At 30.3% G+C, this 14,372-nt stretch overlaps 1 protein-coding gene across 1 annotated transcript; it reads right to left on the bottom strand.

Annotated features, from left to right (window-relative positions):
- Positions 1–4,645: 4,645 nt before the first annotated feature.
- Positions 4,646–13,232, bottom strand: LOC134721556 (protein shisa-5-like). The gene is made up of 4 exons (XM_063584657.1): positions 13,132–13,232; positions 6,877–6,952; positions 6,146–6,306; positions 4,646–5,011 (listed from the first exon to the last, which is right to left on the bottom strand). The coding sequence occupies exons 1-4, from the start codon at positions 13,184–13,186 to the stop codon at positions 4,884–4,886; spliced, it is 420 nt and encodes a 139-aa protein (XP_063440727.1). The 5' UTR covers positions 13,187–13,232; the 3' UTR covers positions 4,646–4,883.
- Between the last annotated feature and the right edge of the window lie 1,140 nt (positions 13,233–14,372).

The following is a 14,372-nucleotide window of genomic DNA, read 5'->3' as shown; positions in this document are numbered from 1 at the left end:
TTCACATTGCTGCTTCATATCAAATATCAAATCAATTTCTTCATAATGTTATTGTAGATATTATAATAGATTCATTCTTTAATATTAACCAATTTTATTAACCAAGGCCAAGATTATCAATGCTATCATGGGTCAAATTGTGCTAACAAATATATGTTTCCCTTCTGTTTTCCGGAAAGAGGGACGAAAGATACCAGAGGGAGAGTCAAACTCATAAATAGAAATAGACACTGACGACGCCATGACTTAATCAACTTCTTTATATCAAATTTAAAGCACACAATATGAACAGCTCTATAATTTCAATAATTCAATTTTGAAATGATTTAAACTATGAAATTTAAAATACTTGTATCAAAATACATAAAGAGTTTCAATGAACTGTGTATAATAAGCCTTGTGGTATACTTTAATAACACCGCTAATTTTAACACAAAAGATTTGATAGATTTTGTTTTTTTCAAATGCATGGCAACGTGTAAACAGTGAAAAACGAGCTATGTAGGGATTTAAATCAGTGTAATATCAACTTTTTGAAATTAGTGTAAAACGGTTACACAAACTTATATGCTCAGGATAATTTATATTTTGTATTTAAAATTTAAGACCCTTAAGATCATATACTTTTATATAATGATTACGGTAAAATGAACTCCCGGACGTTTGGAATATGAAAGCGTCAATGATACAACAACCAAACGATTTAAAATTTTAAAAATTTTGCAATATGAAAAGTTTTGATTGAAAAACATTGTGAGAGAATTCAAATCTGTCATTATCTCTATACTCACTTGACACAACAGACAAAGGGAACTGCGTTTTACTGCGTTTTTATAATATATATTTTTTATGTTACTTAATTTGAATAAAAAACGACATATTATAATTTTGTACCTAGTTTAAATAAAGTGTCCGACAACCCTGCCTGTCAACCAACATGGCCACCATGGCTAAAAATAGAACATAGAGGTAAAATGCAGTTTGGTCTTATATCTCTGAAACTTAAGCATTTAGAGTAAATCTGATGTGGTGGTAAATATGTTTTTAAGATTTAGATCTAACTGCCCTGAAATTTTCAGACAAATCAGATATTATTTATATTGTTGCACCTGAACAAGCAATTTTAAGGTTATTTTGGAGTTTTTGGTTGTTTTCTGGAATACGATTTTGGATAGAGATAATCTGTAAGCAGCAATGATGTTCAGTGAAGTTAAATCTACAAATATGTCAACATGACCAAAATTGTCAACTGACCTCTTCAGGAGTTAATGCTCTTTAAGGGCATACGATACAGTTTTGATCCTGTATTTACAAGTTCGTGAAAATTTGCATATAGGCTATTTTTTACCTGATTAAATCAAATATGTTATAAAAAATATACCTTCATGTGCTACTTTTTGAGTAAAATGAGGTCGAAATTTGGTATATTTGCTCAACATTCAGATTTGTGGTCGTAATTTCTTTTTCGAAAGAAAGACATAACTTTTTTGTTATAAAAGATAAATACAAATTGTTTTTTGTTAAAAAATCGGTAATTTCTGTATTTTATAAGTATCCTAAAAAATTAGGCTTTCTTTATTCAGAAATAACTCATATTTATCAAATGTTTATGAATTAAGGAAAATACGTCATTTTTTGCTGCATGTTTATCAAAACTAAAAAAAATCCTCTATTTACAGTTTTATAAAATTTGGGTCACATAATCTCCCTGCAAAATGAAACAAATTGCTGTTTTGAAAAATAGGGGTCCATGAACTCGTTTTCAAATTAAATCAGTTTGAATGATAAAATCAGTCGAAAAATGCATCTTTTCCCGATATGTCACAGTTTGACGTCGCGAAAATAACATTTTACGTTAGCAACGTCATTACCTCCCCTGTAACTGTATCGTATCGTATGCCCTGAAGAGCATACGATACAGTTTTGATCCTGTATTTACAAGTTCATGAAAATTTGCATATAGGCTATTTTTTACCTGATTAAATCAAATATGTAATAAAAAAAAATATACCTTCATGTGTTACTTTTTGAGTAAAATAAGGTCGAAATTTTGTATATTTGTCAAAATTCAGATTTGTGGCCGTAATTTCTTTTTCGAAACAAAGACTTAACTTTTTTGTTATAAAAGATAAACACGGATTGTTATTTGTTAAATAATCGTTAATTTCTGTATTTTATAAGTATCCTAAAAAAATATGCATTTTTTCATTCAGAAATAACTCATATTTATCAAATGTTCATGAATTGAGGAAAAAACGTCATTTTTTGCTGCATGTTTATCAAAATTAAAAAAAAATCCTCTATTTACAGTTTTATAAAACTTGGGTCACATGATCTCCCTGCAAAATGAAACAAATTGCCGTTTTGGAAAATAGGGGTCCATGAACTCGTTTTCAAATCAAATCAGTTTGAATGATAAAAATCAGTCGAAAAATGCATCTTTTCCCGATATGTCACAGTTTGACGTCGCGAAAATAATATTTTACGTTAGCAACGTCATTACCTCTCCTGTCACTGTATCGTATGCCCTTAAATGTTTGAATGAATAACTAAGTACTTTTACCTTACAACTTGGACCTATGATAGCAGACGCAAACCATAAAATGCTAATATTTACTGGTAAATAGCAAACTGTTGAAAGTAATAATACAAAAAAACATTTTAAATTTATGCGATATTGAGATTGTCATGATATTTTCATATGATTGCTGTTTGATAAATATATATCTAAAATTCGACCTCATTATTGGAATTAAGTTCAATTGTACAAATGTACTAAATAAAAATAGCTGTGAATTTATATTTGTATTTTACGTACATTTAGACTCTCATGGATAAGAATAAAGTGTATTAGATTATTTGAATATTCAATTTTCTCTACGTTCCTTTTTTTTTTTGGAAAACAGGACTGAATATTTCAAATCTTTGAAAGAATTAATTCCATAACAAAAAACTAATTGCAGAACATCAGTCAAAAATATGGATAACATAAATAATAGCCTGATCATCACGAACCTTAAACAAATAAGGTGAATTGTTTCTGTTCTGCTAGGTTTGCCTGTTGAGGATATATTGCCCCGACGAGGTAACAATCAGGGGAATGAAAATGAAAATTGGTACATATGTGTGCTGATCTGTGGCATATGTTCAACAAAAGTCTATCAAATATGATTACAATTACAAAATGAAGCATCTTTATGATTTTATTGAAAGGCCTTTTTGCATGAATTCACCTTTGTATGTTGGCCTTTTTTTATGATACATAGCTGGAATATTTTTTTTTTCTGCCTTTAGATTTAAGTTAAGGTGATTTTATGCCTTTTTCTTATGGTCACACGTTTTTAATCTTGTTATCCTATTTGTTTACCAATAACAATGCTACCAGTATATTTATTAAACTTTAAAATAATTTTGCTTTATCTTGTCCCATGATCTGTATGATCATACATTTAGTTATCATTAGCTTGTTTAACTGTTCAAACTTTTTTTAATGCACTAATATGATGGTTAACAAATCGGCTTTTCAGCGCAGTACAGCATTCAGTGAGCAAAAAAAGTAAGGAATCTTATAAGTGACATCATCATAATTATTATTGTTGAAATAAAATTGCTCTTCAATGACACTAACAACCTTTATGTGTAGAACACTTTAGAATTATAAGATGCGACACTATGAGGTGGTCTATCGCTATCAGGAAACTGTTAAACAAATTATGAAAAAGCTTGATTTTTTTTATACATTAAGGCAGTAACTCTTGTTACAATATATAATAATTATATATTTAAGAAATAATTCATGGGGGCTTGAATATATCGTGATTTTACCACGGGTTGGCCCTTTATGACAAATATTTTACCCTGAGCGATAGCGAGGGGTAAAACATCGGCATAAAGGGACAACCCGTGGTAAAATCTAGATATATTCAAGCCCCCATGAATTATTTCGATTCTAATAGGACAAATTCGGCAATTATTTTGGATCGAAGCGCTCTAGGTGATGGCATTATTTGCCGTTCCAATATATAAACGCACTATTAAATTGACGTAAAATAACGGAGCAAACTGAATAAATCATGATGCTTAAACTATTTATGATAACATAATTAGATAATTTTAGATTAATCTAATTATTATTGTACTTATATGTCTCATATGTATACAAAAACGGCTAATATAACTCATTTTAGCATCATTTGTTAACGTTTCCTTGTTGTGATGATTTTCCGTTTCACAAGCGTGTATTTTCCCGTAAATTGCTTATATTCTGACGTCATTGTTCTATGACGTCGAGTCGCTCATTCATTAAAAAACATATGACGTGGGGGTACAATGGGAACAGCCCATGAAATATATTCATATTTTACCACGGGTGTGTACTCAAAGCGTTTGAAGGACGTCATGTTAGAAAATAGAATAAAACATATTAATACACAAGACACAGAGTTTACCTAACGATTGTTAACACCACGTACTTATTTGAAGCAAAATTAAACATTTTTGCATTTCACTACATAATAATCCTATATTGTAATTTTATTCCGGGTATCTATGATGAGTTTATTTGTAATTTTGACTACTATTCACATGCTATGTTTGTCAAAGTTTATTTCAAATGTTGATGCAAGTGACAGTGTTTTTTTTTAGAAAATGTTTAACATTAAGTGTTTACTATCAAGATAGTAAATCCTGAGTTCATGCAAGAAATCTTAAACGAGAGGCTTTCGGTTTCTAATCAATTTGGTAAAGCATTGTTTTTACAATTCGACGAATAAATCGTTCTTTCAGGTATTATAAATGCAATAACATAACATAATATGTAAACACCAACAGTTATTCAATTACCGTTTGCATCAAACATAAGTTTTATTTTATTCATAACACTGTTAATATCTTGGGGGATAATTTCCTTGTGGTGGTGGATAGTTTGGTTGAGGCGGCGGATACGCTGGTGGTTGATTATACATAGGACCGCCTGGTTGCGGATACTGACCATACATCATTGGTGGTTGAGCTGGAATGACAAATATATTAAAACATGGCCATTGTAAAAGAAGTTCATACTACTCACAAGTTATAGCGGTTTCTGAATGCTTGTCGTATTATTGTTTATTATATTTTTTTTTATTGTTTTTACAGTTGTTCAATTTGAAGTGGCTTTGTACTTATAAATTCCGTCATTTTTTATTGGGCTATGGTAAATTTGTAATCTTGTTTTTCATTTCTTTTTTACCTTTTGTGTCTATTTGTTTTGTTCACACGTCGTTGTCAAAACAAAGGAATTGTATGCAACTGACATGCAAGTGAGAGGTTTAGCTTGCTATAAAAGCAGGTTTTAATACACGTTTTGTGACATAAAAAAATGCCTGTACCAAGTCAGGAATATGACAGTTGTTATTACTTCGATCTTGTGTTTGAGCATTTGATTTTGCCAGCTTTTAAAATTAATCACTTTCCGAATTGAATTTTACTCAACGTTCGGGTGTTTTGTGATTTCATCCATACAAAGGAAGTTTTCAATTTGCAATCACAAAATAGTTTTAATAGACAATGTATGTATGTTTTTTTTTTTTTTTTTTTTTTTTTACCGAAAACGTATATTGGACGTCCTGCAAGTATTTTCTCTTTTATAATGTCTATGTAACATTTGTCATTGTAAACCTAAATTTTAATTTTAGCACATGAAATGATTTGTAACTGTTCATGCTACTGTTCTCAATAGCACTGGGCAAACAACACATTGATTTAAAAATTCAATAAAAATGCACAAAACACTAAATGTAAAACCTAACACCAAGTAACAGGCTTTCCAAAATTTGAGATAGAAATGTCTTTGCCGAGGCTGAAACAAATGAATAATACTCGTGTTGAGAAAAAGTTAAAAGATAAAACAAAAATACAAAATCTGTCAATCTTATATCTCATAAACAAAATTATTATACATAATGGTTTTTTGCTTTGATTGTACAGTGGAGTTTTTTTTAGTACGACTGCTAACAACCTGAATTCGTTTTCATACTGATCATACATGCAAATCTGTGCATATTTTCTCCATTTTTTTTAACAAGTATATGCATTTATATTCAAAATCAACCATTCTCTGTATAATATCAAAATCCAAGTAATAGTTTCTGTTTTTTAAGATTACCTTGTTGTTGCTGTTGCTGTGTGATAACTGTAGTTCCGCCAGAGTGAGGCGTGGTACGAATAGTTGTCGTCCTGGTTGAATGCTTTTTACAAATGGTAATTATAACAACTATGACAACTATAAAAATGATAGTTCCTACTATCGCACCAGCTATGGTACCACTAAAAGAGTTAGTATTAAGAATCAATAAATATCATAATATAATAAACAGATCATATATATAAACAAAATATACTTATTTAGATGCACTATAATGTATGACCAGGGTGTCAGTCAAGTACAAAGAAGGTTATCATTTCTCATCAACATTTATTATTTATCGTCTACAATATACATGTGACTTTTGTCTCATGACGTTAATCCGTTGCCATTCAACCATTTTTTTCTTAATTTGCCAGTTAAAATAATGTGTAAATTTTTTTTAGAAATCAGCGAAGGAACACAGCGAAAGTCTCTTTATGAAATATTTTCGACAAATCGTTTGACTATCAAAACATGTACTTGAAGTTGCTTTGGTTTCACCATGTAAAACAAATAAACAAAAACATTTCCAACCAAAACAACACAAGAAGTTAGCATCTTCTAATTATACTGATAAGACAATACAGTTGTCTTTTTTTCTATCAACGCCCGCTCACTTTTGTACTAAACAGCTAAATAGTTAATTCATGAATTAAAACGAAATTTAGTATTTTGTGAAACAATAAAAGAAAAAAGAAAATCAAACACACCCGCTTGTTGTGCCATCACATTCATAATCAGAATAGTAAGAACTGTAGTAACAGTATTCACCACCAATCTTCACAACTGAAAAAAAATATATTTCTATTAAAATGAATTACAAATATACAAAATATAATGTTCGCGCCCTAAAATTTCACAATTGTTTTAATTCGAAACGTATATGATATCTGAATCTCTTCAGTTAGTTGTGACTGGACTGGTTGATTTACTTTTAAAAAAAATTGACGCTAGGCATATGGTAGACAAGTTATATGCAACTCATACCATGTTAATTTTATTATTTACGACATTTAAATTTACGATGGCGATTTTAAAACCAAACGATACAATGTTGCCTGAGTTTGTATTATGAAATACTTCTATCAATATCTAACAAATATTTAGGTTATTTATTTGTCCATGTTATGGGTCTTACATATTACATATTTTAATATCAAATGGTCAACATTGCAAACAAAGGCAATTGAGCGTAAATGCTTTCTTGAATGTCCGTCTTCTGTCTGTGCACATTTGTTATGGTATTTTTATTCTAATACCACAACACCATTTTATATCAAATATAAAAAAGAATATGATGTTTGAATGCCAATGAGACAACTGCCCACAATAGACCAAAATGACACAGACATTAACAACTATTAGGTCACCGTATGGTATTCAACAATGAGCAAAACCGATACCGCATAGTCAGCTATAAAAGGCTTCGATATGACAGTGTAAAAAAATTAAAACGAGAAATGCCGTTTTCATCATTTGTAAAACAATGATGCCACCGTTTCTAGAAATATAAAAAGAAGGCAGAATAGTCAAGATTGCAAGCTTCCGATTTTCAATTATAAACATATTTTACACTAATGTTATGAAATGATAAGTTTCATATCATATAAGTATGTGCATTCGTTTACAGATGGCAGTCACTAATTCCCATCCTTTAAACGGTCGACAAGCAGAACAGACACATTTTATATATTGTTAATTTGTTCCCGTTCACAATACGCCATTATTTGTCACTGGATGTTAAACAAACAGCATAGCTAGTGGATATGTGTCTCATTGTCAATCAAACTACATCTTCTAACTTGATTAACAATAGCAATCAATTCTTAATATCATTTTATCAATATTTTCAACAGTCATGCAAGTAGGAAGTTTAGATAGCTAAACAAAAACAAATTTAACCCGACATTTGGTTGGGAAAATTACTGTTTTACGTCTGAAATATAACTCGTTCCGTTAATTAAGAAAATTTGGTTTTGTCAGTTGTTATGAAGTTCCCTTAATTTGTTAAATATTCTTCACAGCAAGATTAACTATATATAATTCAAATTAATTAAATCAGGAATTTCCTACTCTGCTAAGATTTATGAAGTTAAGATATATCGAACTACTCTCAAAGATGTCTGAAATAATGATTTACATGAATATCAGGTAGATACTGGATAATTTTCAATCGTAGGTCAAAAGTACATTCTAGATAGTTAAAAGATATAAATACGACCAATGAAAAAAAAGTACAGCTCACACGAAAATATGGTATTCCATTATATATGTTACAGTAAATAGCTGAAATAAGAATTACATGTGATTACTAAAGTTTAGGAATTACAGGTAATTCCCGGTGCACTTAGTTAATACAAGTAATTCCTGAAACGACCCAGTTATAACCAGTAATTAATAGTTTTAAAATGAGTGTTTACACCTATTTACTGACTGCTAAAACAATGTTGTATTATGGTCAGATGATCAAAAGTTATGGTAATACTAACTAGAAGATCAGTTAGTACTCTTAAGATATTGAATGGTTGATTTGTATTCAAAATATCTTGAATAAGTATGGACTTTCAAATATTTGGTTAAATCAGAGTAACTTTAGTTTTAATCCAAAATGGTTAAAGTTGGGCATTATACAGGTAATTTTTTACCAATTTCAGCAGACATGGAAATCAGAAATGGAAAATTCTCACAAAGCATTAAGTTTTAACTTTTTTCAAAACAACTTTGAAGTTGAAGAATGTTTAGACTTATTACCTTATAAAGATCAGATAACGTTGTGAAGGTTAAGAACTGGAATGAACTGTTATTTGCATTAGCTTCGAGATATGAAAAATATAAATATACATTCTTTTTATTTGTTAAATCATTAATAAAAATGATAAAGTGAAATTATAATTCACTGTTAGTAGCCAATCTAGTTCTATTTTGTTAAATTAGCTGAGAAACAAGGTTATTGAGTTGTGCACTTGCGAGTGAATATTTGGACCTCATTGAATACTTATTCATGTGACCTTCAATTCAACCCCTAGCTGAAGATGGGTTATCGATGTATTAAGCTATTACAATTGTAAGGGGTTTGCAGAACAAATAGTCTCGCCTACTTTTGCTGTTAATCACAGGCTCAACAAAAATAAGGAAAAAATATTAAAATTTTCCTCTAGATACTATCTTTTGACTAGTATTATAAGAAGCTTCTGTCAAAATTGGGTAAAAATCAAGGATGGTTTATAAAATCTAATGTTTTAAAAACTTTAACTGCAGAGTGTATGTATAAATGGTAATTAGGAAAAAAACTAGTCCATTTATCATGTTTATAAGTAATATAGGGACAAAATGATTTTTTTTTACAATCTTTACTTTCGGATATTATCTTATTATCATAAACATTTAGCTTCTGTCCAAGTTTGATAGAAATCCAAGATTTTTGGAAAAAGTTATTTTAAAGTTTGAAACCATAGTGCATGATTGAGATTTTAGTTTAACAAAATTATGAAAATCAATTTTGGATTGATATCATTGTCTTGCATACATATATTTACGGAGTTTCAAGACCTATAAAACAATCATTTTCCAGTTTCAATTCACAAATATTAATAAAGAGTATGCACTTTTGAAGGACGCCTCCGGGTGCGGGAATTTCTCGCTACATTGAAGACCTGTTGATGACCTTCTGCTGTTGTTTTTTTATTTGGTCGGGTTGTTGTCTCTTTGACACATTCCCCATTTCCATTCTCAACTTTGCTTTTGATGTGCCTTATATTCCTACATCCCCAAGTAAGCCCCCTTAAAATCCCTACGCCTTTACTTTCTTATTTGGTATCTTGAGTTATGTTTTTTAATTTTAAAACAAAAACATCAAGTTAGGAAATTACGGAAGCCGATAAGGGCCATTCAAAAAAAACTTATGTTGTAATTAGCATGTCGTAATTTCGACATAACATGTCTTTACAACGATATCGCTATGTCGTAATTTCGACATATCATGTCGTAATTTCGACATATCATGTCTTAATAACGACATCACTATGTCGTTTTAACGACATAGCTATGTCGTTATAACGACGTCGCTATATATAAAAGAATATGTTTTATGATTGGTTAAAGACTAAATGACACAGAAATTAACAACTATAGGTCATCATAATGCCCCCAATAATTAGAAAAGCCCCGCATAGTCAGCTATAAAAGAGGGAGGAAAGATACAAGAGGGAGAGTCCCCGAAATGCTGTGTGGCAGACAGTGTTATTTTTTAATTATTAGCTCCCTTGGTAAAACTCCAAATTTCATATTTAATGTATTTTATTGTTAAATAATTTACATGAAGCTTAATAAGTAAATATTTGTTAAATGCATAGCTTTTGCAATTTGAATTCATTGGTTAAAGATTTCTATTTATACTGTAAAGTTTGATATTTGCATCGTCGCAAAATCTTTGATTACCTTCTTTGGATACCTTCAGTGAGAAAATTATGTATTTCAAAGATCCCTCCATTGATTGGAAGATATTGATAAGAGCTGTGCAGCTAAACATGAAGGATATAAACTTGATATGTGAAGTTATAAGAGAACTGAAATTGTCATACCAAGGCAAGCCATTATTTCTATCATCCTATACATAAGCGCAAACTATATGGCTTCTTGTAATAAGGGTATCTATATTGAAGAACTGATTGCTCTATTTCTACTTGCAAACGTTGGCCACGATGTTCCTACAACCCCTAGGATTTAAAACAGAATCTTCACAATTTCGTCCGGAAAACAAAATAAAAATGTTAGAAAACACGAACCAATATTAAAACAAATTCAATATATTTTTTGAATTATGTTTTTACAGCACTTGATCGTATCCTACGTAATACCTAGTATATTTGAGGATTAAAATCAGAAAGCTATGTGAAAAAAACGGATGTTCAACGTTACATTTATAACAAAAAAACTGTTTTAACTCTTATGTATAGTGATCCTATTTTTTATTCTCTGATTTCTTGATTCTTGGCAGGAACAACGACATGTTTCGATTCTTTGTGGCGTTAAAGTCGTTATTTTAACCATTTGACTCGGTGGCTGTATATTAAGCTGGAATAAGAAAACTGTCCGACGTTTTTCGTCAACTCAACGACTGAAAGTGAACCTTATAAGTAGATATAGCAGAAAATGAATAAAAAGAGTAAGACATTTATAATAACTAACAAAAGTACAAATATTTGCCTCATGTGAGTTCAACAATTACTTATTCAATAAAATCTTTTCTACATAGTCGTTTTTCAAACGGTAGTCATTTTGTCCAAGTTGGTATTTCATTTTTCAAAGCAGTTAACGCTTATTTTTCATAATTGATCAAAACAAAAGTTAGATACACGAAGAGTAAAATATGCCAAGATTATTTTCTTATTAACTACATATATGGGTCTTAAAGGAATAAAATGCTTCCATACATTACAAACCTGTAGCCAATTTGTCCAAACGTCTGAAAACGTCTAAAATCATAAAGACGATAATTTCCGACGTAACATGTGCTTAAGTTTTAACTAAATGTTCATGATAATGAAAACAAATCGTGTTATTAAATTTGGGATAAGAGGTTGATGATTGCTGCCGAAAAAAAAGAATAGTGCATGTTGCTATAGACTCCGCCCGGGAACATAGGTTCGATACAGGTTAAATTTTGCAATTTTTATTAATCGTATATAGCTTTTAACGAGTTATTTAAAAGATGTAAAATGCGAATCGAAATTTATGTTACGGAGGTACTCCGAAATAGATCATTTAAAGTCGTCACTTCAGTAACTTGAAGGTGCAATCACCAATATTAATGACAACCAACAATGTATAAAATCGAAAAAAAACTTGTAAAAACTAATCGAAGTCAAAAAACCTCTTCGACACCACTTTTAAAGTGTAACGTGTTGTAGGAACATCGTGCCCAACGTTTGAAAGTAGAAATACAGCAATCAATACTTCAATTCACCCTTATTACAAGAAGCCATGTAGTTTGCGCTTATTTACAGGGAGATAGGATGTTTGATTTATCCACAGATTATTCTTCCAACTGGTAGAAGTTTAACCTTGTTAGCCTGCACAGCCCTATTAGTACTAATCCCACAAATTGGACTTAAGAGTTCTAATCTTATTTACATTCTAGAAGGAATCTATAATATATATATATGTTTATCACTGAAGGTATCCACAAAAGGTAACCAAAGATTTTGCGACGATACAAATATTAAACTTTACAATATAAATAGTAATCTTTAACCAATGAATTCAAATAGCAAAAGCTATGCAAATATATACTTATTAAGCGTCATGTAAATTATTTTACAATAAAATACATTAAATATGAAATTTGGGGTGTTACCAAGGGAGCTAATAATTAAATAATAACACTGTCTGCTACACAGCATTTCGGGGACTCTCCCTCTGGCATCTGTCTTCCCTTTTTGACTATGCGGGGGCTTTTCTAATTATTGGGGGCATTATGATGACCTATAGTTGTTAATTTCTGTGTCATTTAGTCTGTTGCCAATCATTAATACATATTCTCTTATAAATAGCTATGTCGTTAAAACGACATAGTGATGTCGTTATTACGACACGATATGTCGAAATTACGACATAGCAATGTCGTTACAACGACATGGTATGTCGAAATTACGACATATCGATGTCTTAATAACGACATGAAATATTTTTTTTGAATGGCCCTTATCGGCTTCCGTAGGAAATAGCTGTAAAAATGACAAAAAAAATCAGTAATTACCAGTAATCACTGAAACAACTAGTAAATACATGTTATTACTAAATTGGCTAGTAATTACAGGTATTTACTGAAATTCCTAACTTTACCTAGTTACTGTAACATATATAAACTATTTTCTATTTATATGTACATTTCTTGTGTTCGCTATCAATAACTAAAACAAGAAAATCAAAAGAAATTCTTGGAGTAACAGATGATCAACACTTACCACTGAATATTAAATTCAGAAAAACAGTGTGCACAATACGTCGTAGAATATCCATGATTATTTTTCCTGATCACTTTTAAAGGAAAGTAAACCCTAATTCAAATTAAACTTTACTACTGGATATGAACAATGTGTAGTTTTGATCAGGTAATTTTAAAAACAATGACTGTAGATGATATCAGATATCACAAAAGGTTTATTGAACTGTAGTGCTCTATATACATAGCAGTATATAAATAATAACTGTAGAAATATAATATGTTTAAGTGCATGTATCATGTGTATACCGTTAAATTTGCAAATTTTGCTTAATATTTCCCTGACATATTTCAAAATATTATTGCAAAATAAATAAAACGAGGGTAATCAAACTGCACATATTTTGACATTTTTTTCGCCTACGTTTTTGTATGCTCCAGACAAAAGTTTCCGTTTTGATTTATTTTGTAGATGTATTCTAACAAACTGTATAGTTACACCGATTAAATTTTGAATCCATGTTGAGTAATAGAAAAACGGGTCTGAATTGACCTACAAACGATACATTATTCTGTAAATGCATCTATGCATAAATTTCCATCCTCAAAACATGTAAAATTCGTATAACAGATAATATGTCTTATTTCTTCAAATGTTTAGAACAATTTGACATTAGTCAATGCTTACTATTCTGTTTTTTAGAAATGAATGTAACATATTTTATTTGCTAATTTTTAAAAGATGACCTTCTGTGAAATCGAAAATAAACTGACTACACCGTGGCTTAAAATGAAAAAGACAAACAGACAAACAATAGTAAACCTGACGCAACATAGAAAACTATCGAATAAACAACACAAACCCCACCAAAAACTAGGGGTGATCTCAAGTTCACCAGAAGGGTAAGCAGATCCTGCTACACATGTGGCACCCATCGTGTTGCTCATGCTATGTAACCAATATGGGAACTGGAAGATTAAGATTGAGAAAAACATCTCGTTGGACTTCAAAAGATACATGTGTCCTATCATTTTTTGTCTGACAATAGAAAGACAATTTACTACTTCCGTTTAGTAAATACCACTTCTGGTCTTAAAAGGTAGCTATATTTTTACTGATTTCAAAAATATTCGGTTACTATATAATTTTGACTATTATAAGAGAGATTATAAGCTACGTCCGGTTAAAAGACTCGTCCTGTCACAAATGACAGGTGTATATTTTCCTATTTGATAAGTTATAGATATTTCATAGTATTTGGA

This window comes from Mytilus trossulus, chromosome 1 (genome assembly GCF_036588685.1).
Source record: "Mytilus trossulus isolate FHL-02 chromosome 1, PNRI_Mtr1.1.1.hap1, whole genome shotgun sequence".
NCBI classification, from domain to species: domain Eukaryota; kingdom Metazoa; phylum Mollusca; class Bivalvia; order Mytilida; family Mytilidae; genus Mytilus; species Mytilus trossulus.
Note: the sequence above shows the minus strand (reverse complement) of the source record. Positions and strands in the feature narration are given on the sequence as shown.